Source organism: Aquarana catesbeiana, linkage group LG03 (genome assembly GCF_042186555.1).
Source record: "Aquarana catesbeiana isolate 2022-GZ linkage group LG03, ASM4218655v1, whole genome shotgun sequence".
Classification (NCBI taxonomy): domain Eukaryota; kingdom Metazoa; phylum Chordata; class Amphibia; order Anura; family Ranidae; genus Aquarana; species Aquarana catesbeiana.
In genome coordinates, this window is record NC_133326.1 from 326,855,565 (window position 1) to 326,880,325 (window position 24,761).

The window sequence follows — 24,761 nt, forward strand, 5'->3', positions numbered from 1 at the left end:
AACTCTTTGTGGCAAGACTGGGCTCAAATGATAGGAAATCTTATACTCTACATTATGACATAAAAAAAAAAAAATTTAAAAATTGGGGTTTACATCCACTTTAAGAGTTTTTGACATGTTTTGCCTCTACATGCCCCTCCAGGTTAGTTTATGTGTCCATGCATTTACAGGCATTTAGAGGCAGAAAATAAAAACCCAGGGCCTAGAGGAGTGTTTTGTGGCTAAAAAACACCTGATGCGCCTAAAGAGGTGTAAACACATCTAAAGGTGTTCATGCCAAAGACCAGAATAGATTATTATTCTGTCCAACGTAATTATTGAACACCTAAGCGCGTTTTCGATGCTCCGTTTCTCCTGCCAGGAGAAAGGCATTTGGAAGAGTTGGAGAACATGGGGCCAGTGTACATGGGACCTTAAAAGTATTGTGTCATTAATATTTTTGCCTGCATGAAGAGTGGCTTTCAAGGCCAACTTCAACCAAAACTTTTACTTTTGGATGGATTGTGAAAAGGTGAACCCCTATCAACATTTTTGTTGCTGTCTGTGTCTACAACAGAGGCGCCTCTAAGTGTAGAAGTTTAAAACACTTTTTAACAAAGACAGACAAATGGCAACTCACATGGGTGAAGACAAAAACAGGCACATCTGTGAGTAAAACATTCAGGTGTACAGTAGGGGACCGAGTGTCAGTTTCTCCTAATCTCCACTGGTCTCATGAAGGAGTGTGGCAGGCACATCTGTATGTATGGTAATCCGGAAGGATAAGGATGGTGACCTGTCAGAAGCCCTCGCTCAAGCTGCTGCAAAGCATAGGGTCCTCGCTGCAAACCGCTGATGGAAGTTCCAGCCATGAGGTGATGATCCCAGAACGCTTGACAAAGGAGCGCCGCTGCTGTAACATACGCAGCACGCGCGCTCAGAAATGCATCGCACCTTAGTGACGTCATTTCCCTACGCTGCTCTGTGACAATGTAGACAAAGAAAGAATTTTCTCCTGTGCTCATGAAGGCGTTGTTGATATTAGATGGTACTACTTTCAAAGGAAAAGATAGATTAAAAGATGATCATGCAAGTCCCGCTGCCTAAACTGACCAGGGGTGGTCCGAAGTAAACCAAGTGTAATAGAGAGATGGAAGGTGCGTGATCTGATGCATTGATCAAGATGTTGCAGTTTATTCATAAAAAAGGAGGGATTAATCCATACAAAAAGTATCTACGTGTTCATAAAACTAGGTTACAAATATACACATTTAAGTTAAAAAAATAGACATGCCCATGCAAGGGCAAGTGCTAAAATTTGGGCTGATGCATTTAGAGGAAAACCCTCTTCATCAGAGCCTTGTAGAACGACAAGAGAGGTCTGTATAGTATTGTGGATCAGCATACAGGGGAGTGGCTAGTTGGGAGGAGTGTCACATGGTAAGTGATGAGTTCTCCTACGCTCTAAGTTTATCCACATCCCAGCACTCTAAAAGTCATAGAGAGATGTAATTCATACGTTTCTTATGGCAGATCAATGTGTATCTGTTGGTTGTGCCTGCATCCAGGTTTGCAAGAAGGATGCAGCCTGCAAGCATCTGTTTGAGAACAGGAGGTAGTTGCTTCTGTAAGGGTTCTAAGTAGCTCCAATCATAAAGTAGTCTTCTGTTGCAATGAGGTTATAAGCTGTCTCCATCCATGTGAGACATCAGCCTCACATGGATGGAGACAGCTGATATCCTCATTGCAACACAAGACTACTTTCTGATTGGAGCTACTTAGAACCCTTACACATTGATCTGCCATAAGGAACATATGAATTACATCTCTCTATCATTTTTAGAGCGCTGGGATTTAGATAAACTTAGAGCGTAGGAGAACTCATCACTTATCATGTGACACTCCACCCAACTAGCTACTCCCCTGTATGCTGATCCACAATACTATACAGACCTCTCTTGTCGTTCTACAAGGCTCTGATGAAGAGGGTTTTCCTCGAAACGCGTCAACCCAAATTCTAGCACTTGCCCTTGCATGGGCATGTCTATTTTTTTAACTTAAATGTGTATATTTGTAACCTGGTTTTATGAACACATAGATACTTTTTGTATGGATTCATTCCTCCTTTTTTATGAATAAACTGCAACATCTTGATCAATGCATCAGATCACGCGCCTTCCATCTCTCTCTTACACTTGCCCTACACTGCTCTACTCTATGCACTCCAGGCCTCATTCTTGGATCATCACCGCACGGCCAGAACTTCCATCAACGGTTTGCAGTGAGGGCTTCTGACAGGTCACTGTCCTTATCCTATCCTATTCATACATACAGATGTGCCTGCCACACTCCTTCCTGAGACCAGTGGAGATTAAGAGAAACCGCCACTCGATCCCCTACTGTGCCCCTGATGCTTTACTCACAGGATGTGCCTGTTTTTGTCTTCACCCAAGTGAGTTGCCATTTGTCTGTCTTTGTTAAAAAGTGTTTTAAACTTCTACACTTAGAGGCGCCTCTTTTACCTTGTTGTTTTCAGCTTCGCTGAAATTTTGGCTTCTATTCCTCATTGGTGGTAGCCCTGAGTGTACGGACTTTATTATTTATTATTTATCTAATTTTATATGGACTAATTATGGACTTCTTTGGGTCATGTTGGAGCTGGTAGTTTGCGCCTTGTACTTGTTTTTGTGTCTCCATTTAGAAAAGAGTAGATTTGCTCACTTTCTGGCCTTTTTGACAGATTTTGGAAAGGAATTGAGGGGAAATCCTGCCGATGGAGACACAGACAGCACTTCCTGTGCAGGTGACAGTTATTGAACAGAACAGGAAGTAAAGAGTAATCTTCTATATAGGAAAACAGATGGCATTAATTATCTGATGGAAAAATCTCCTCAGCATTTAAAACCTGCTGGTGCTCAACCTGCAAACAAAGGGTTGCATGCAGAGGTTTAGTTCGAACTGCATGGCCTTCAGGCTTGTTCAGCTTCACTGCCAGTAATATAAATGCTCAGGTACTGCTGTTTCGTCTAGGGGTCAGAAAGTGTCTGCTGCTCTGGAGAGACTGAACCTACTGGACAAAAGATAATGCAACTTTAATGGAAGTATTCACAGGAAAAGGAAAACCAAAGCCGCTTGATTACTGTCACACAGTCAGAGTCCATCTGCTTGACTAGATTCGCTGTTCCGGCTTCATCTGGTGCAATGGACATTGACACTGACCATCAATCTAAATTTCACATGATCGAGGGAGTCACATAATTAACACAGTCCCATGACACATGTAACAATAAAACTCCATCAAACCACAATCAGCGGCATCGTAGTATTAGCACATTATCAACACTAAAAGCCTCATCTTGGGGTCTTTCTATTTTATATGCAGCCCCTGCAATATACAGCTTATGCTTTCAAATTGTTTATGGGTATAAGCAACATCACGTAACCACATTGTGCTAATTTCCAGGCAAAGCACTCATTTTGATTTTATTTCTTACTGTACCAGACTTGTAACTTTTAAATGCGGAAATATCTTCATGTCCATAGGACGATACCACTTCCTTTGTTCTGTTTGCTTAATGTAAGTCTGTGTGTCTATTCTTACTCTTTATGTCTGGGCAGTAGCGCAGAACCACGATTTGTATTGAATGCAATTCTTATTAGCTATTCTTAATATATTAAGAACTCAGACGGTTGTGTACAGGCTGTGCTGCATTGGCAGCTTCTTGATTGCTACTGAGCAACTAAACATTTTCACTACTTACTCAAGCAAAGTTTGCTTCAATTATTGTCAACTGCTACATGTACTGAAGAGACTGGAGTTCATTTTTAGAATTGTTCAATGCTTGCGTTATCCTCACGTGTTCCAGAAAGTGACATTAAAGCAATACTGCAGGCAAACAGCAAAGTACACTGTAGAAATAAATATATGCTTAGAAAAGATTTACCTCTGCGTGCACAAAAAAAAGTGTTGACGCATTGCGGTGCCATTTATTTTTAAAAGCACTCCAACACACTAATGCCGCGTACACACGAGCGGATTTTCCGTTGGAAAAAACTTGGATGGTTTTTCCGACGGAATTCCGCTCAAGCTCGCCTTGCATACACACGGTCACACAAAAGTTCTCTGATCTTTCGACCGTCAAGAACGCGGTGAGTCACGGCGACGTACACCACTACGACGAGCCAAGAAAATGAAGTTCAATGCTTCCGAGCATGCGTCAAATTGTTTCCGAGCATGCGTAGGAATTTTGCATTTTCGGATAGGAACTTTAACTTGACCAAAAAATAGAGAACCTGCTCTTAATTTTTTGCTGGCTGGAATTCCGTCAGCAAAAGACCGATGGAGCATACACACAGTCGCATTTTCCGACCAAAAGCTTTCATCTGAGTTTTGCTGGCGGAATTCCCGATGGTGTGTACGCGGCATAAGGCAGGGATGGACAGATTCTCCCACCTGAGCTGTGGATCTCTGCAGCTCCTCCAGAGTTACCAAGGAACTTTTGGCTGCTTCTCTGAATAATGCTCTCCTTGCCCAGCCTGTCAGTTTAGGTGGACGGCCATGTCTTGGTAGGCTTGCAATTGTGCCATACTCTGTCCATTTTTGGATGATGGATTAAATAGTGCTCCGTGAGATGTTCAAAGCTTGGGATATTTTTTTAAATGCCTAACATTGCTTTAAACTTCTCCACAACTTTATCCCTGACCTCTCTGGTGTTTTCCTTGGCCTTCATGATGCTGTTTGTTCACTAAGGTTCTCTAAGGCTGGATTCACACCTATGCATTTTTAGTGCTTTTTGCATTTTGTAGATTTGCACTACAGAACGTGTTCCATAGGAAACCATGTTAAATAGACTGTAGTGCAAATCTGCAAAATGCAAAAAGCACTAGAAATGCATAGGTGTGAATCCAGCCTAAGAAACCTCTGAGAACTTCACAGAACAGCTGTATTTATACTGAGAATAAATTACACACAGGTGGACTCTACTTACTAATTAAGTGACTTCTGAGGGCAATTGGTTCCACTAGATTTTAGTTAGGGGTATCAGAGTAAATGGGGCTGAGTACAAATGAACGTCACACTTTTCACATATTTATTTGTAAAACATTTTGAAAACCATTTATCAATTTCCTTCCTCTTCACAATTATGTGCCATTTTGTGTTGGTCTATCACATAAAATTCCAATAAGATACATCATTTATGCTGTTTGTTGTAACATGACAAAATGTGGAAAATTTCAAGGAGTATGAATACTTTTTTGAAGGCACTGTAATGGCGGTGATCAGTGACTTATAGCAGGACTGCAATATTGTAGCGGACAGTCGGCACACTAACTGACACTTTTGACACATTTTGGGGACCAGTGACACTAATACAGTGATCAGTGACAAAAATATGCGCTGTCACTGTACTAATGACACTGGCTGGGAAGGGGTTAACATCAGGGGTGATCAAAGGGTTAAATGTGTGCCTGACCAGTGTTTTCTTACTGTGGAGAGGTGCTTGTACTAGGGGAAGGCATGGATCGGTGTCCCTGCTTAGCAGAGACACAGGATCCATGCCTTCTGTACTGACAGAACAGCAATCTGCCTGTGTATCAAAGCATTGGCGGGTGCAGGCGGACATCGAGTCCACCATACCCGCCAATCATCTCCCGCTGTGTCTAATCACGGCGGGAGCAGGTCCAGACAGCGTGCGCCCCAGACCCAGAAGTGCAGGATCACATACCTGGTTGATCCTGGTCACGTACCTGGTTGATCCTGCCTTATTCCTTGTTCTAAACCGATCATACAAAGCACAGATGCTGATCTGTGTTAGTGTGGTCAGTTTCATCCAGTTTTGGCCATTCAGAAGTACAGGACACTGTGCAGACACACAGTCTATTCAGCCTGAGGCAAGATGCAGGCTGTGCTTGAGCAGGGGCTGTGTGCCAGAGGCAGCCTGTGATTTTTCATGGGGTGTGATGGCTGAACAAACTACCTAATACAGGCATGCTGTGTGTCTGCACAGTGTCCTGTACCTCTGAATGGCCAGCCAAAGGATGAAAACTGACCACACTAACACAAATAAGCTTCTGTGCTTTGTATGATCAGTTTAGAACAATGAAAAAAGGTGACTGGCAGGATCAACCAGGTATTTAAAATGGAAGATGTACATAAAAATGATAAAGACTGTGATTTATAAAATACACACATGTGAAGACACACATAGAAAAAATAATTAGGGTAACACACTTTAATGCACTGCACAAATGTAAATAGGCCCCTAATGTCTTACCTTCAGAAAGATTTATAATTTTGCACGGGCAGTTTATTTATGTACACATATTCTCCCCAGTGCACAGCAAGACAGGTGCTTTTAGCACTGCAGTTACTGGATGAACACAGTTGTTTGGTTAATGTGCAAATTACAGAGGAGTGCTGGTGGACTAATATAACATTTTAGGATTTTAATAGCAGCGCAGTAGGTTTTCACAATTTTTTGTACAGCAAGACAGGTGACACATGTAGTGATTTATTAAAGGTGAACTCTAGGCAAACAGCTAACTACACAAAAATGTAATACATATAAGGGAGCTGTTTTACCTAGCAAAGAATGTGTATTTTTGTCCATCCAGTCCTGAGATTTACACAGCTATTCCACACAGCATAGCTCTGTCTACTAAGGCAGTTCACTTACACTTACAGGCATGGCTGGGACAAGGGGTGGGCAGAAGGGACACATGCCTGGGCACACTGTGCTAGCGTGAAAAGGAGGGGCCAGTGGGCTGCTGCAGTGTTGCCGATTGCTAGCACTTTGAGAGCAAGGTGCAGCATGGTGTGGTGGGCAGTAAATGCACAGAGTCCAAGATAGGCAAGAACAATATATTGTAGAAAAGTTCAACACAGTGCAACTAGGTCTCACATGTAGGCAATACCACTTGCGAACCGTAATGCCCTGTACACACGATAGGATTTTCCGATGGAAAATGTGTGATGGGACCTTGTTGTCGGAAATTCCGACCGTGTTTAGGCTCCATCACACATTTTCCATAGGAATTTCCGACACACAAAGTTTGAGAGCTTGCTATAAAATTTTCCGACAACAAAATCCGTTGTCGGAAATTCCGATCGTGTGTACACAAATCCGACGCACAAAGTGCCACGCATGCTCAGAATAAATTAAGAGACTAAAGTTATTGGCTACTGCCCCGTTTATAGTCCCGACGTACGTGTTTTACATCACCGCGTTCAGAACGATCGGATTTTCCGACAAGTTTGTGTGACTGTGTGTATGCAAGACAAGTTTGAGCCAACATCCATCGGAAAAAATCCTAGGATTTTGTTGTCGGAATGTCCGATCAATGTCCGACCGTGTGTACAGGGCATAACAGTGGTCTGTAGACTTGAGAGATGCTGACAGCATCTGCAATAAGGAGCAGAATCCGACCTAGCTGGTCCACACCCAATTGGGAGTCTTCCTGAAGCGAGGTAGACACAGTCCCTGCAGTGTCCTTCCTCCTCCAGAACCTTTCCCTATCTCTAAGCACTCTTCCTTGCAGATGGGGAACCTGTCCCCTCATTAGCCACTCGCATAAAGCGTGACAAACCTGGGAGTCTTAAATAGACTCTGCCTGACCCAAGATGGCCACTAATATCATGTGGGGTGCCAGCACCCAATTGGACAGCTGTGACCGAGGAAATCATATAGGAACCAAGTTTCTCACAACTATTTCGGTTGAGTGCCACCTACAGTGGGGAATACAAACTGCACCTGTCTACAACTGGGAACCCAGGCCACATCCCTTGCAGCACAGCCCCCAGCACGGCGATTGTCAACACTGCAGCAGCCGGCATCTCTCCCCACTGACTGCATGTTATAGCAACGGTTAGTGTCAGAGCAGGGATGGAAGCTTCCCGTATTGATGAGGGGGAATAAGAGGATCAGTGCTAGGGGGATATTCGGTGGAAGAGCATTTGCATTGGGGGGGGGGGATTTGTGCTAAGGGAAGGAGGAAATAAGATGCTTTGTGCTTGGGGGGTGGATTTATGCTGGGAGGGAAATTGCCTGCATGGAGTTTGCATGTCCATGCTATGTATGCGTAGGTTTCCTCCACATACTCTGGTTTCCTCCCACATTCCAAAGGAATGCTGGTAGTTTGATTGGCTCCTGTCTAAATTGTCCCTAGTATGTGTATGTATGAATGAGAGTTAGGGATCTTAGATTGTAAGCTCCTTGAGGGCAGGGACTGGTATGAATGTACAATATGTGTGTAAAGTGCTGCATAACACTGTCTGTGCTATGTAAGTACCGCAAATAATTAAAATATATATATATATATAAAACATTGATCATCAGTTGCAGCTGACTGGCTGTAACCACTGATCACCAATAATTTTCCAGATTGTCCCTTAAACAGAAGTCTAACTAACGAACCACTTCTGTTGTGCAGGGACTACCACCAATCCCTCTGTAACCGCATACATTTTATTCTATCATTCTATCCAGGGCTTTTTTTCAGGGGGAACTTGGTGGAACTCAGTTCCACCACCTCTGGCTCAGACCCTTTGGTGCCTGCTCACCACAATCACTTGTAAACACAGAAGTCCGGTTTCTGTGTTTACAAGTGACAGCTCTACACTCTGTATGTAATGCAATCCTGGTATTTAATGCTCCTTTAGGACCCTCCTACTGTTTTCGTGAAATTTGACTGACCACACCCACTATTTGATTTTAATTGGAGGGTGTGTAGGGGGAGGGGTTTTGTGGGGCTGTGGTTAAGTTCCAGCACCTATTGTTTGAGAAAAAAAGCCCTGATTCTATCTATAGCCAGCTAAAGTTAGACTAACTACAATGCCTACATGGACTCTTTTTTTTCTATTTATAGAGGTCTATTTATAATGTGATCACACATCTTTTCTAACTGACTCCAATTATTCCTGGGTAAAAACTGTATAAATCTTGCATAAAAAACATTTATAAAGAAACCCTTCCGTGTGTTTGGCGTTAAAATGTTTCTAAATCTATGTTCATTCTGAACGCAGCTTTGAAATCGTGCGACTTCACATAAAAGCTGCTTGTCAGTACGACTTTAGGTGTGACTTGGCTGACGTCTGTGTGACTTCAGATGTCGTTGCACGTCGCACCTGAAATCACCAAAAGTAGTACAGGAACTACTTTTTCAAATCAGTGTGGCACCACAAAGTCGGCGCTGCACCGATATGAACAGTTCCATTCCCAACAACCTGTCAAGTCGTCCTGGTATGAACTGGGGTTAAAGGCTGAAGATTTTTTACCTTGATGCATTCTTTCATACCTACCTGAGCCCGATCACAATCCAGTGCTGTGCCAGAGAGCAGCGTCTTTCTCCGCTCTCTCTCTCTCTCCCCATAGGCTCAGACACAGCAGCAGAAGCCATTGGCCGCTGTTGATCACAGCCAGTTAGGAGGGAGTGGGGGCAGGGCCAAGCTGTGCACTGTATGTCAATGGACACACAGAGGGAGGCTCAGGAGTGAGTTCACATGAGTGGCTTGCTTTGGGGATACTTAGCAGAGGGAGGAGATGGGAGCACTGGCGGGAGACCCCAGAAAGGGAGGCTTGGGGCTGCTCTGTGCAAAACCATTACACAGAGCAGTTGAGTATAATCTGTTTGTAAAAGAAACAATGTTTTACAATCACTGTAAAGTCTAATGCCTCGTACACGCTACTAGTCTGATTTTTTCGTCAACCTGGTGGGTTGAATGAAAAAAAATTGCCAGCTCAGCTGCTGTACTAACAGTCTGATGTTAGTACAGTGATCTCCCCTGCTGTATTATTGTGTTCCGACAGGGGGGCGCCCCGCCCCTCCCCCTCCCACCAGAACACTTTGGTTAGTGCTCTCAGCCATTGGCTGATCGGGAGCCGGTCTGCAGACCTTTTTCGGTCATGACCATTTGACAGAAGCTACCGAAAGGCCAGCTTCTGTCGAACCGGCTCCCGTACACACGGGGCGAATGTCAGTCGGTTTCTATGGAACCGGCCAAACCCGCCCAACATTCGGCCCATGTGTACTAGGCTTAAGTGTGGCTATATCTTAAATGACATTGCTGTAACTTTGAAGCCTTTGATAAAATTCAAAACCCCAATCCTTTTCCACTCACATGTGATGACATGGTGATAATGATGTGTAACCCAATTTAGTTGAAAGACACCTAGATTTTGGAGTATACTACATCTGCTGAAAATTAATCCCTGCCCAAAAGCAATCTTCAGTCTTCCGCTTCTCCTCCCGTTCACGTGGGTCTTCTCATTCCTGGCCAGTGGGGTCTTAGGACTCCCGGCCAATGGGGTCTCAGGGCCCAATTGCGGATTGGCCGGGAGTCCTAAGACCCCACTGGCCAGGAATGAGAAGACCCACGTGAACGGGAGGAGAAGCGATGGCAAAAACACGGAGGAGATGGAGGGGGGAAGCTGCCGCCGCAGCCATGACCTACATGGGGTAAATGCATGGCTGACAGGGGGGCTGGTGGGCCAGAGGGCAAGCAAGCGAGCTGGCAACACGAGAGGGAGAGGGTGGGTGAGGGTATGGTGTGACGGGAGAGGGGTGTCTGTGGTCAGGTCTGTCAGAGGGGGGCGGGGCCACCCGGTTACATAAATGGGTGGCCCCGCCCCCCTCTGACGCCCCGGGAAAGCCATGGGGAAGTCCCCATGTGTCAGAGGGGGGCAGGGTCACCCAGGAACGTCACTATGTGGCCCCGCCCTCAGTTATAAAAGAACTGTCACCTGCAAGGACATGTCATACAGCAGGTGCCTCCCATGGAGGAGGGTTGGTCGCGGCTTTTTTTTTTTTTTCTTTTTCGGTCGATCGGCAGAGTGAGAGAAGAAGATGAATGGACTTTGTGGGACATTTTTGATTTTGATTTTTTAATATAGGACTTGTCCCAAGCCGTGTCTTGTCATCTGTACCATTTTGACACTTTTTTTGTGAAAAATGGTAGGGATACATTTGTACCCCGTTACTATTTCACACAGGGGGGAGGCCAGGATCTGGGGGTCCCCTTGTTAAAGGGGGCTTCCAGATTCTGATAAGCCCCCCGGCTACCCCAAAGCACCCTCCCCATGTTGAGGGCATGTGGCCTGGTACGGTTCAGGGGAGGGCGCTCTCATGTCCTCCCCTCTTTTCCTGCGCCCCTTCCAGGTTGTGTGCTCGGATAAGGGTCTGGTATGGATTTTTGGGGGGCCCTCACGCCATTTTTTTTTATTTGGTGCGGGGTCCCCCTTAAAATCCATACCAGACCTGAAGGGTCTGGTGTGGATTTTGAGGGGGACCCTCACGCCATTTTTTTTAATTTTGGTTCAGGGTTCCTCTTAATATCCATACCAGACCTGAAGGGCCTGGTATGGAATTTGGGGGGACCCCCATGCAATTTTTTTTTGCAACTTTTGGTTCGGGTTTCCCCTAATATTCGTACCAGACCCAAAGGGGCTGGTAATGGACTGGGGGGGATCACATGCCGTTTTTTTCAATTACTTCTTTTATCTGTATTGCTGACAATTCTTATAGCCGCGAGTAGTTTTAAATTACTTTTTTTTCCTTTACAAATGTCATTTTGTGCAGGGACTGTTCTAAACACGGGAAAAATGTGCCACTTTACAGGCATACTATAGACACACCCCAGGTATGAAATTTAAAGGAATATTTCATTTTTATTATTTCACTTTAAGCATTATTAAAATCACTGCTCCTGAAAATACATCCATTTTTAAAACTTTTTTTTGCATTGATCCATGTCCCCTGGGGCAGGTCCCAGGTCCCCAAACACTTTTTATGACAATAACTTGCATATAAGCCTTTAAAATTAGCACTTTTGATTATTCTGCTGCGAACCGAACCGGGGGGGGGTTCAGCTCATCCCTACTGCTAATGTATGCATTTTTATTTTATTTATTTATTATAATACATTATTTCAAAAATGTAGGGTTCATTCATACCACAACCCCTGAGTTCCCCTTACATTAATACAAGCGTGTTTTACATGCGTTTTGTTGTGTTGCTTTTTTCCTATACTTTTTTATGAGCATTTTTTGCTTTTTTTTTTCGCATACATTTTTTTTTCTAGAGTCGTGTTGCATCATGTTTATGTGCTCTAAATTTTTCAAAAACGTAGGCTACAGTACTTTTTTTCAGTGCACTGCAACAAAACGCAATTGTGTGAACTATTGTCATTAGAAAATTTGCTTTTTACTGTCTGCGTTTTGGGATTGTTTTGAAGAAATGCCTCTGAATGCATTTAGTGTGATGGGGCGCTAAAAAAATGTGTTACTTGGGTAAGCAAATAAGTAATAGCATCATTGTCAATGCATACTATTGCTGCTAATTTGGGTTTAGGCTTTAATGATCTCTGGTCGTGAAAGGATTAAATAACAGATGTAGCTTTTGTCTTCTCATGGTGATTTGGTGATGGTGTACCACAAACCTCAGCATGCTTTGTATGCCAGGATGACACCGTGTTGGTGGGGAATGTTATTTTCAATAGCAGTGTAAGACAACATGTTCTTGAGACATTCAGCAAGGTCTCTAGCTGCTTCACATTTCATGGGGACAAAGTGCAGCTCCCCTGGGATGCCTTCATTAAAGGCTGAGACATCACATATTGCAGACAAGGATTTCATTTTGGCTATATATTGCTTTCCTGTTCTCCGGCAGTGAGTCTCAATTCACTTTTCAGGAGTCAATAGAGACTGCTGTACGCTTCAGAATTATGATCATTTTTTAAACATTTGCATAAATACTGTATGTTTCTTGCTGTGAAGGAATTCTTGCTGCTCTCCCTTGCATAAATCTCAATCTATCCCTGCATTAAATGCATATTACTCCCTCCCCCCCCCCCCCCCAACATCCCTGACAGACAGCAGCTGGGGTTAGGATGCCTGCGGCTGCAGCAATCCTGTTTCCTCCCATCAGCATCACAGAAGCTGCCACTTTAACCAGCTGTTGCGTTTCCTCCGCTCCATCCAACCAGCTGCGATCCAGACCGTGTTTTTCCAGCGCGTGTCTGCATGTCCCTTTCTGCCTCGCTCGCTCACTGGCTCATTCTCCTTTCACTGCTCTGCATTGCTGTGGAGACCACATAAGCCAGTACTGGAGAGTGGAGAACAGAGGGAGCAAGAAACTGTGCTTGTCGTCTTCTGGCAAGTGGATGTTGGCTATGTGTTGACGTATCTGGAAACCGGTCCAGGGCGCACTCTGGGAAAGTCAGGTGCTGCCGAAGGGTCTCGCTGAGCTGCTACAGTTAAAGGGTGCACATATGGATCGTTCAGCAAGAGAAGGGTATTGCCGTGTACTGCGGAATGGAGGGATACTCTAAAATCAATCACGTTGAGACTTCACTCTTTCATAGCCAGTGACACCTCAACTTGTGCCCTGCAATGGGCTCATGGCCGGGGGACTTCAGTCTGGACAGCAGAATGGGAGCAGCATGTTTCCTACTGGTCAGTGGCTTTCTCAGTTTGCAGCTTCCTCCCTCTGGTGAGTTTGACATCTCCAACTTATCTACCACCTACAAGGGGAAGTTGGTTGGCTTGCTAGTCACTCATGGTCCATACCTGTATACTGAATACCAGCTACCCCTCCTCTTGTGTAGTGCTCTTGTGTGATGCTTTAGCTTCTCACCTTTGCTCTCTCCCATAGGCATAGAAAGACAGTTCCATGCAGGGCTTACACTCCTCATGTACTGCGGTATGTCCTACACACATTACATGCATCACATAATATGGAAATGTATTCAGGCAGGCATTGGTTTTATCTATGCAAATGATTGCTCGATAATAAAAGCTAGCATGAAAGTTACTGAAGGCAATTAGCTAGGACCATGCCAGGGCTCTCCCACTACACACCAGGGCTTGTAGGAGTCTGTATACATGGGCGTTCTTCAATGTGCCCGCTAACACTTTGCATTAAGTTCTGTTTGACCTTTGCACAACAAATAATGTTCACTGAACCCTTTAGAGAGCGGGATTGTAATATAGACAGGAACTTGACTTTAGTGTCACTCAAATTGACCACCTTCAGCTTCGACACCAGAAGCCCGGCTAGAGAAGCTACATTATCTTTGTGTTACTATGCAGAGTCTGAATGTATATGAGTATGGATACTGAATATCGAGGATTAGGCTCCAAGTTATTATGGATGAACAGCTTGCACGCATTCAATTGCGGTTCCGTCAGCAGAAGTACGATTTCCTACGGACATGCAAAAAAGCCGACTAAGTAAAAATTCCCATTCCTGAATATACTTTCTCAGCAATGCAAAGTTCAGCATTCATCTACAAACCTTTTTTTTTTCCTAGAGATCACATACAGTGCATGCTTGATTGGCCTATATACTATACGGAAGGCAATGCCAAGATCTCCCTATGTGTGATTTCCAGTGTCAGTATTACGTGCGGGCAGAGACAGGCTTTTCTAGATGAGGTCAGGAAGCCAAGGATTCGCAGCTTTATTATTTACTGGATCCTGCCTTTGCAGAAAACACTGATAATAACTCATTGCAAACAGGGCCTAGAACTGCACTATTGGTTGATTTAGTGCAACTCACGGTGAATGTTTTACAATATAGCTTTCTGCAGAGCATCATTTTCTGAGGGGCTAATGGGGGATCTTAATCACATGTTGTTATGCTCAGGTGAACAAACTCATTGCTTTTCATTAGCAAGAACTACCTTTTTTACGCAAAGATAGATAGGTAGATAGATAAATAGATAGATAGATATTTGAGTCTGTATTTATTGATAGAATTTGATTTTAAAATGCTTTATTAGACACTACTATACCTTCAGGGGTATTAATGATCCTGTCTATAGCTCTGCAGTGCTCACATGTTTACCGGTGAGCACATTGTACTTCTGTTTGAAAGCCAAATACCATAACATGAACTAAAGCAATGTATATATTCTTAATTTCTGGACAGATATACATCTAGACACAGGTTTATGGACTGGGTATCTATTCTTTGCTTCTGCTTAAATTAAAAAAAAAAATACAGATGGAACAAAAGTGTGTGTGCGTGTGTTTTGGAACAATTCAGCTTGCCATTCATTAGTTGGGAGTTAAGGTGCCTGAGCAGGAAAACACAGATGTGTATCTGTCTGAATGACTATGTGCCTATGTCTGTATTTTGGTGTCAGTAATGAGGTTTTGTTGCAGATACATATCCACTTGTCCTGCATTTTTTTTATTTTGTCTGTGTGAAAATACATTAGTAGTTAGAGTGTGAATGTCATGCTGTTCTGCCTCATTCCCTGTATGATTTCAGGGGATGCGAGGACCCTGAATGAATGGGTTTAGGTCATGCAAGCCTGTACGCATATGCTGAAGTTCTTTGTAGTAGGTGAACAAAAACACAGGGAAAACGTGTGACTATGCTGAAAGGACGTGATATGTCTAGGTCTCTGCTTGTGCATTTGTGTTCAGAGGAGCAACAATGTCTATTGAAGATCTAAAATAACATCTGATGTGTATTAATATAAATGTAATATTATGCGGTGAAAATGGAAGTGCATACCAAGATGTTCATAATATATACAGAACAAAAGCGTGATTTGGGCTGCCAAATACCATTCATACTAATACTCACATAGTGTGGCTATTTAATTAAATTTGATAGATAGATAGATAGATAGATAGATAGATAGATAGATAGATAGATAGATAGATAGATAGATAGATAGATAGATAGATAGATAGATAGATAGAATTTCCAAAAAACTTTACACTTTTGTGCTTGCCAGGCAATCCAAAATGGTAAAAGGTGACACCTGTTCTTTATAGAGAATGAGAGATATCCAACATCTTGCAATGCTATTCTAAACCAGATGTGCCAGATGTTGTGTTGGCATATCAGAGTGAACCTTCACTGGTCAGACATGCTGGGCACTACTCCAGCCCTTCACAGTTTTCCTGTGAGAGTCACTGGGAAGGTACTGGGATAAATTGATATTTCGATTTGAATCTGTTAGGTGGGACGTAACTAAAGCATCCCTGTGATTATGTTGTAATATGCAGCACTGCATGATTATCAAACTATGGTTGAAGTTATATTACAGAATCTAACATTAGCAACAAGGTGTAGGTCACCTTCTACCAAAACTGGTCTAGCATTGAATCTTTGGCATTATCTAAACTGATCGAGACGGAGATGGCAGACAGTAATGTAAGGACAGCTTGATGACCTCAAAGAGGTATATGGGAGGCTGGTTAAAATTAAAGGGGAACACTCGTCCGTTGATATCACATGACTGATGTTTTGTATTTTACTATCAAATGCACAACACATGTGTGTGCATGGAAAAAATGAAGGGTCTGGGGTCATGCCTTCACCATCATTGGTAGCAGCCATCATTTTATAGGCATTTGCTATAGATGTTATTTATATTTTTACTAATAGAACAAAAAGTAACAGTATTATGTACTGTCCAATACAGCCAGTGTTTTTTACAGGGGTTTGAACAATTGATTGAAAACGTATGTGACAGGAACGACCACAACTGGGCTCTACTGGCTTAGTTGAGCCATTCCTGCAAATTCTTCATTATTGCCCGTTATCTGTATTGAACAAGCTTTACAGTCTGTGGGTTATTCATAACATGCATATCAGTCCAAAAAAATGTTTTTTATTTTAATGGTGAGAACATTAGCTAACATCTGGCAAACATCTTATGTAGTTGGTCAGCATTACAGCCGTGCAAACCAAAACCAGTAAAAGATGTTATTTCAAGATACCTAACCCAAGGGTTTACTTCATTAAATATCTGCTACCCACACATCCATTTCATGTATGCATTAGAAATCCTGCATTGTTTTCACTTCAACCATTGTAATGCCAAATAAAGCACTTGTTCACTCCTTAGTCATTCACTACATTTCACTTGATATAATTAGTGCCTCTGTAATGTAAAAAGCAATTACCTGGTTCTAAGAAACTTGTCAGTAGATAATACAACAATTTTTCTGCATCCCTTAATGTTTATTAAAAAGGTTGTATTCTAATGATAGAGAAATTATGCAAATATGGACTCAAACTTGGAAATGTGTTCTTCAGGAATCTGCATATAAAAAATCCTAACTCCCTGATCTTTGTTAGAGATTCAGTTTATATAGACGAGGAAAAGCTCCAATACATAAGGTCACAACAACATAAATGCCACAAGCAGCATGGAAAAACAGTTGGTTATGTCTTTTTATTGGAAGCTTTGGTAATGGTATTCACTGGTGTTCTTGAAGTTGGTTGTGTAATAATATGATTGTATTTAGGTAAATAATCTTGCAATTGTAAATGAATTCTTTCCCAACACTCCCTTTATAGTGTATACTGTATGTGTGTGCATATATATATATATATATATATATATATATATATATATATATATATATATATATGACATCCATATTCATCTACTAATGGGGATCAGGAAGGAATTTTCCCCCTGCTTTTTTTTTTGCCTTCCTCTGGATCAACTGTGGGTGTAGGATTGTGTATATAGGATTATCATCCACCCCCATTATTGGTTGGACTAGATGGACTTGTGTCTTTTTTCAACCAGACTAACTATGTATTTATGTAACTGTACACAAGCCGCGCATCTGCTAAGTAACATTGGACAGTGAATGCTCTTTACTTCTTTTATTCTCAGTCCAAGAGCCCTGTCAATAGACCTTTGCAGAAAAAAAAATATGCACTCCCTGTAGCAAGAACTGGCATACAGATACTGTATACACCAGTAGGAGAACCTACTTTACAAATCTGTAAATGTAATGTAATTATGAAAACATAACAGCAGTCAAGTAAAAAAATGTAGAAATCATAAAAATTACTTGTAAAACTTAGTTTGTAAATTCATAAAGTTTAAACTAATAACTCAGAATGGTAATTTAATGAAAATACACACCAGACTCACAGCAACCCAACAGGGCAAAGTAATAAGTGAGCTCAACGTGAAATAAATATGCAGATTTAAATGGGTAGCAATAACTGAAAATGCAAAGCAAAATACTTTCCTCATATGAATGTTTTTAATTTGTTATTCCATACATACGCTCATATATATTATACAGTATATATTGGATAAATGAAGTCACTTGGATTGCAAGTCAATCCTTAATCTGCAAGTGTTTTGCAAGTTTGATTATGCTGTATGGATCACCAGCATTAAAAGTGATCTTGTAAATGTATCCATTGGAGACATTACCATTCCTTACTATTATATCTATGTATCCTGCACCATTTTTGGTTTGGGGGTTCTCGTCTTACCAGAGTTAAAAAATAAATTTTTATTATAACGTGAGATCGCCTTTGGCCCATTCTGCATGCAAGAAATGAAATGTTAAGGGATCCAAAGAACTGTTTTGCTAAGCTGAAATGTAGGTGCTATGAATCAAATATCTTATACTCTCAGTGCATGTATAAAAGATATATACATTATATTTTACGTTCAGAGTTTTTAGAAATAGATGATGCAGCAATTTTCATCCCCCTAAACACTATCAATTTGTACATGCATAACAACTGTGCAGTAATTGTAATGTTACAACTATTAAAAGTGTGACTACCTTAAATGAAAGAATCCTTATTATTTTTCCCTGGAACTTTGATGAAATGTTGTCATTGTGAAGCCATAGATCAAAGATGAACTGCAGGCAGACAGATAAATAAACAGTTCAAATAAATGCAGCATGTGCAAACTGTTTCCCTGCCAAAGGCTTTGTAATTCTCTTCAGCCAGTCGTTTGATTCATACATCTCTGTAAGCCTACTTGTCCAGAGAGGTGACACTATTATTTCCAGTTTGATCTTTGTAGTAGGTAGGTGAGTCACAAAGCTACAAATCAAGCATGGCCTGTGTATATGTAGGTAACAAAATATACATTTCTGTGATAATTTTCCTTTAGTCATTTTTAATGCAAAGAAGCTCTATATTGATTCCTACCAGCAAAATCATCTTATGCCGTCGCAAATTCCGTCAGCAAAACTTCGATGAGAGCTATTCGTCAGAAAATGCAACCGTGTGTATGCTCCATCAGTCTTTTGCTGGCGGAATTCCAGCCAGCAAAAGATTGAGAGCATGTTCTCTATTTTTCGGTCGGAAAAAGTTCCTATCCCAAAATGCGATCGTCTGTACTAATTCCGACGCGCAAAATTCCTACGCATGCTCGGAAACAATTCGACACATGCTCGGAAGCATTGAACTTCATTTTCTCGGCTCGTTGTAGTGTTGTACGTCACCGCGTTCTTGACGGTTGAAAGTTCAGAGAACTTTTGTGTGAGCATGTGCACGCAAGGCAAGCTTGAACGGAATTCCGTCGGAAAGACCATCCAAGTTTTTTCCCACGGAAAATCCGCTCGTGTGTACGGGGCATAACTTTCATACACAGCTAACGTCTCCTTGATCCAGTCTGTATAATAAAAAGTTATTTGCCAAATCTTTTTACAGATTTTATATATTTATACATATTACTTATTTGACTAGACTTTCATATCTTTCTTTATGCATTGTAAAATTGTATTTGCTTTGCCAGCTGCTGGTTGACATTGAGTGCTCTGGTTTGTTCTAATCCTAATATTACCAGTATTCCCAAATTCTTCTCCATTTCTGTTTTCCCCAACTGCATTCCATATATATAAAAGGTGTATTTATTCATTATTAATAGGAGCTGTATTTGCTAAGTGAACTGATTAGTAGTGTGATTAGTAGTGTCTGCTAGAGTTATTTCTGAATTTTGATATCCTCAAACTTATCTAACTTTTGAAGATTTCTCTGTCTATTAATCAGTTCTAATTTCATACACATACAAACTTCCCTAGCCTGTGTAACGCCATTCTTTGTACCTGGTGATTTCAAGGAACATCATCAAACCAAATTTATTACACCAATAGAATTTTCAGCATCCTAATATGAATGCATATTCTGATAAAAAGTGGTCATGTCAACTTGACATTACCTTTTACTTTCAAACCTACATAGGTTCATGGCTATTCATATTACAATATGCTGAAATTTGTGCTTTTTAAGAGGTTCTTTTTTTTTTTTTTTTTTTGAGCAAGAACTGCAGGCAATACATTAAATGCCTTTCAGTTCTCTTATGCATTCCAAGTCATGGAATTATTTTTCCATTTGGCTAGGTCATTTACTTGAAATTTGTCGTAATAGTAAGTTAACACAATACAAGTGGGAGGGTCTGTTCTTTAAGTGGTGGGGTTATATAGATGAATTCGCACATCAGGGAGCAGACAAGAATCAGGCTAGTGACTCAAAGGGGTTGACTTACTAAAACTGCATAGCGCAAAATCTGGTGCAGCTGTGTATGGTAGCCAATCAGCTTTTAACTTCAGCTTGTTCAATTAAGCTTTGACAAAAAAAACTGGAAGCTGATTGGTTTCTCTGCAGATCTGCTCCAAATTTTGCACTGTCTAGTTTTAGTAAATCAACCCCAGAATTTGCAGAACTGTATACTCTAGATCAGAGGTCTCCAAACTTTGTACACAAAGGGCCAGTTTACTGTCTTTCAGGCTTTAGGGGGACAGAGTGTTGCCAGTGGGAGTGGAAAATGCCCCAGTGTCAGTGGAAGTAAACAATGCCCTATCATTGGTGTCAGCAGGAGTAAACAATGCCCCAGCAATGGTTTTAGCAGGAGTAATAGTGCCCCATTGTCTGTATCAGTGGGAGATATAGTTTCCCATTGACTGTGTCAGTGGGAGGAAAGGATTCCCATTATTGGGATCAGTTGGAGGAGTAGTATCTCAAGAGCCAGATAAAGTCAAGCAAAGGGTCCATGGGTTGCATTTTGGAGACTTCTGCTTTAAATCAATGGTGGTGGTCAACTTACTTGATATAAGGGGTCTTAAGTGCAGCCCCTGACATCACCTAAGGGCAGCTCATAATATTTAGTACATGTAATGCTACAGAAAGATTTTAAGGACTCCACACATGCACCAGGAGATGCAGGTATTCTACAGGAGATAATCAGAGATTGGGAACATGCTATGGAAGTTGTTGGAGACTGGGAACATGCTTCAGAAAACAATCATAGACCAGAGACACATTACACAAGATTGCAAGAGATCACTGTTGTTACAGCCCCTTTACAAATCAATGCTTCCACACTTGTGCTCCCTACAGGACCCATACTTGTGTCACATTTGATATTTGTCTTAGTAGGATTCATTATAAAAGTGGAAAAAACATAGAAAGAAAGGGAATAAACAGAAGAGAAAAAAAGAAGATAGTGTGAAAAAATAATGAACCGTTTAACTTCTAGAAGGTACCTAAAGAATATTTTTCCTTTACTGGCTACTGTGCACCAAAACAATTAATACTGTCTGCAGGAGCCCCAAGGGACACACAGACAGTGCCAAAGGACTGTATGCAGCCTGGTTAGCTAGGAGGGCTGTAAATGGTGTTGTTATCCTCATTAGACATATAGCATAATACAGGTGGTTGGACCATAGTATATGCATCGTTTTACAAATCTTTTCTTTTGGAGTCAACAATACTGCTTTGTTGAAAAACATAAAATATCATGCTGCATTCCCAACATAAGAAAATAAATCCATATACATGCTTTACATGCTTTTATGATACTAAATTCCCAGGGGAAATTAAAATAGGTAAAAGGCTTTTGCTATAAAGGATGTTGTGTCAGAAATATCTGCTGAGTTTACTGTCACATATACATGGTTTTCTTTTTGTTTATTAAAAAAAATGAGATGGTGAAGTGTAAACAAATGGCAGAACCCATGGCTTGTTAATTTTGTGCATGTATACAAATGTTGTGCATACAAATATTGATAAGAGGATATAGATGGTGGTGGAAGAATTAGGACTTCTTTTTTGGCTTCAGTTCATGGGTTCAAGCATGATATTGTCTTTGGGGCTGATAATATCAAATCATCTGATCTTTTAAAGAAGAAAAAGAAAGATACAAAGGTGTCCTAGAATAACATATGGACATGATAATCCTGCAAGATTAAATGTTGTATAATTTATAGATGGGAACAGTCTAAATAGCCTTATTAGATGCTGTCCCCTCTTTTTTTTGCTTTTCCTGTTTTCATGGCTGTGATTTATTCTTTACATCCTTTACTTTATGTATAGGCTTCTAAAAGTGAGTACCCCCAACAAAAAAAACGTTTGTAATACCTTCCTTTCATCCTTCCTTACACTCTTCTCTTGCTAAGTAACACATATGTGTGCTATCTTTTGGGTCATGGCATTAAGTTTGTGTGCAATTTTGAGAAATTAGTTATTTCCCCTACATTGAATTTGTCATTACAAAAATACGAGGACTGTCATTATGTGTATTCTTCTGAAAATGCTATATGCCTGGCTGTGTTTGACTTCAATATTTTTGAATCACAAACCTGGAAAATGCATTCTGTAAATGAATGTCAGAAAAACCCAGACCCCCTTATTGTTATACTTATTTCAGGTCAGTGACAGACAGAATTAATATCAAAGGATCAGCATGGCTGCTCGTTTTCTTGAAAGGAGAGTTCAACAATGGCAGTCTCCATTATTCTCTTATGAAAGATTTACATTTAAGGGGTAATATTGTTGCCCATTTCAGATGACCTATATGACCCAATACACTGGTTCGAAATAGACTGCACGCTGTAATAATAATAAAAAAGATTTGAAAGCAGAACAGACACACACACACATATATATATATAAAATATATCTTAGGATGCAAGATGGCCCTCGCCCCCCCCCCCCTTAGCCCCTACTGATTATTTTTTTCCTAAAGGAACTATCGCTTATGAAGATGCTTGACTAACTTGCATTGGATTGGTTCACTGATGTAGACTCATTGGTAGTGGTGCTGGTACATCCCAGTGATGGTACAACTGAAGGGAATGGAGTAGTGGATACAGAGCTGCTGAAAGGGAGAGACAAAATGAAATGAAGCACACGCATAATATATTTTGGTACAGCTATCTGTAGCTTTGTAGGAGTATGCTAAAGAAGACTAGGAAGCATTCAGGATTAGTGCACAAAGAAGCATCTCTAAATGAATGCAATCTCATTAACCTTCCCAACTACCACTAACAGAAGACAAAAGGTATCCTTATTTTTGTAAGTTTTCCATTCAGCAAGACCTAAGCAGCATCTAAAGCTTTTAGTTTGCCATAGACATTGGATGTTGTTTGGACATCTGCACGTGATTAGACTGAGGTAGATCTAATTTTCGGCAGACTAAAATGTAGATATACATCCCTCTGTCCTGAGAGAGTATGAGTCTATCTATGTACAGCAGGCACTTCTTGTGCAATACTTATCTGAGATGGAGGAACAGCTGTTGGTTATCAGGAAAAAACAGCCAAGAGACTTTTCCCTCCAAGATCTCTTCCCTGAAGGTGCCTGCTGAGGTGTGAAGGTACCCATAAACGTCCCATATGTCTCTCGATCTCGCCAAAATCAGCAGAATCAATCAATCATGTAATGTCTATGGGTTCCTTAACTTCATCAGTCTCTTTACCTTTTTTTTTTAAAAAGAACTTAATATTCTAAAGTAGGGCAGAGATTTTAAACCTAGGCTATTAAGGTATCTAGTGCCAAATGGGAAATGTTCTTATTTTACATACAGTAATTAGCTGGCTACCGATGTCTACAAATATCTATAAATGACAACAGCATATTCATGTAGCCACACCATTTTTCCATATATTCCGTTGTGCCATGGCAGCACACAGAATGTGAACTTCTCCAATAGATCACAAAAGGCTGCCTTAGGAAATCATACAGGCATAATTGAAAAAAGATTATTTTGCCGTTCTTGCTTAGAGTTTAAATTTAATAGAAAGATGTAAACATACGGAATTATGCTTTAGGTTCCAGTGCTCAAGATTTCATGTATGTCTATCAAAGCTGTGTTAAAGCTCTGTTGGGCAAAGGAGTACACATGGGAATTGATGTGCTGATGAACTTTGTAATTTGTGTAAAATGCAACACTAAGCTAACCTGCTCCATAGCACTCAAATATACACTGAGCAAAACTATAAATGCAACACTTTTGTGTTTCCCCCTATTTATCATGAGCTGAACTTAAAGATCTGCGACTTTTTCTATGTACACAAAAGGCCTATTTCTCTCAAATATTGTTAACAAATCTGTGTAAATCTGTGAGCACTTCTCCTTTGCTGAGATAATCCATCCACCTCACAGGTGTGGCATATCAAGATGCTGATTAGACAGCATGACTATTGCACAGGTGTGCCTTAGGCTGGCCACAACAAAAGGCCACTGTAAAATGTGCAGTTTTATCACACAGCACAATGCCACAGATGTCGCAAGTTTTGAGGGAGTGTGCGATTGGCATGCTGACTGCAGGAATGTCCACCAGAGCTGTTGCCCTTGAATTGAATGTTCATTTCTCCACCATAAGCCTTCTCCAAAGGTGTTTCAGAGAATTTGGCAGTACATCCAACCGGCCTCACAGCCACAGACCACATGTAACCACACCAGCCAAGGACCTCCACATCCAGCATCTTCACCTCAAGATCGTCTGAGACCAGCCACCTGGACAGCTGCTGCAACAATCAGTTTGCATAACCAAAGAATTTCTGCACAAACTGTCAGAAACCATCTCAGGGAAGCTCATCTGCATGCTCATCGTCCTCATCGGGGTCTCGACCTGACTGCAGTTCGTCATCGTAACCGACTTTAGTGGGCAAATGTTCACAATCGATGCCGTCTGGCACTTTGGAGAGGTGTTCTCTTCATGGATGAATACTGTTTGTCACTGTACAGGGCAGACGGCAGACAGCGTGTAT

General features: G+C 41.3%; 1 protein-coding gene across 4 annotated transcripts in view; it reads left to right on the top strand.

Moving 5' to 3' along the window:
* Positions 1-12,895: 12,895 nt before the first annotated feature.
* UNC5A (unc-5 netrin receptor A) overlaps positions 12,896-24,761 on the top strand; it is a 596,423-nt gene continuing 584,557 nt past the window's right edge. For 3 of the 4 annotated variants that reach the window (XM_073620469.1, XM_073620471.1, XM_073620472.1), the window contains exon 1: positions 12,896-13,464. In XM_073620469.1, the coding sequence (XP_073476570.1) occupies positions 13,365-13,464 (100 nt within the window). In that variant the 5' untranslated portion in view covers positions 12,896-13,364. The remainder of the gene's footprint in view (positions 13,465-24,761) is intronic. The other variant, XM_073620470.1, reaches the window with a different exon arrangement.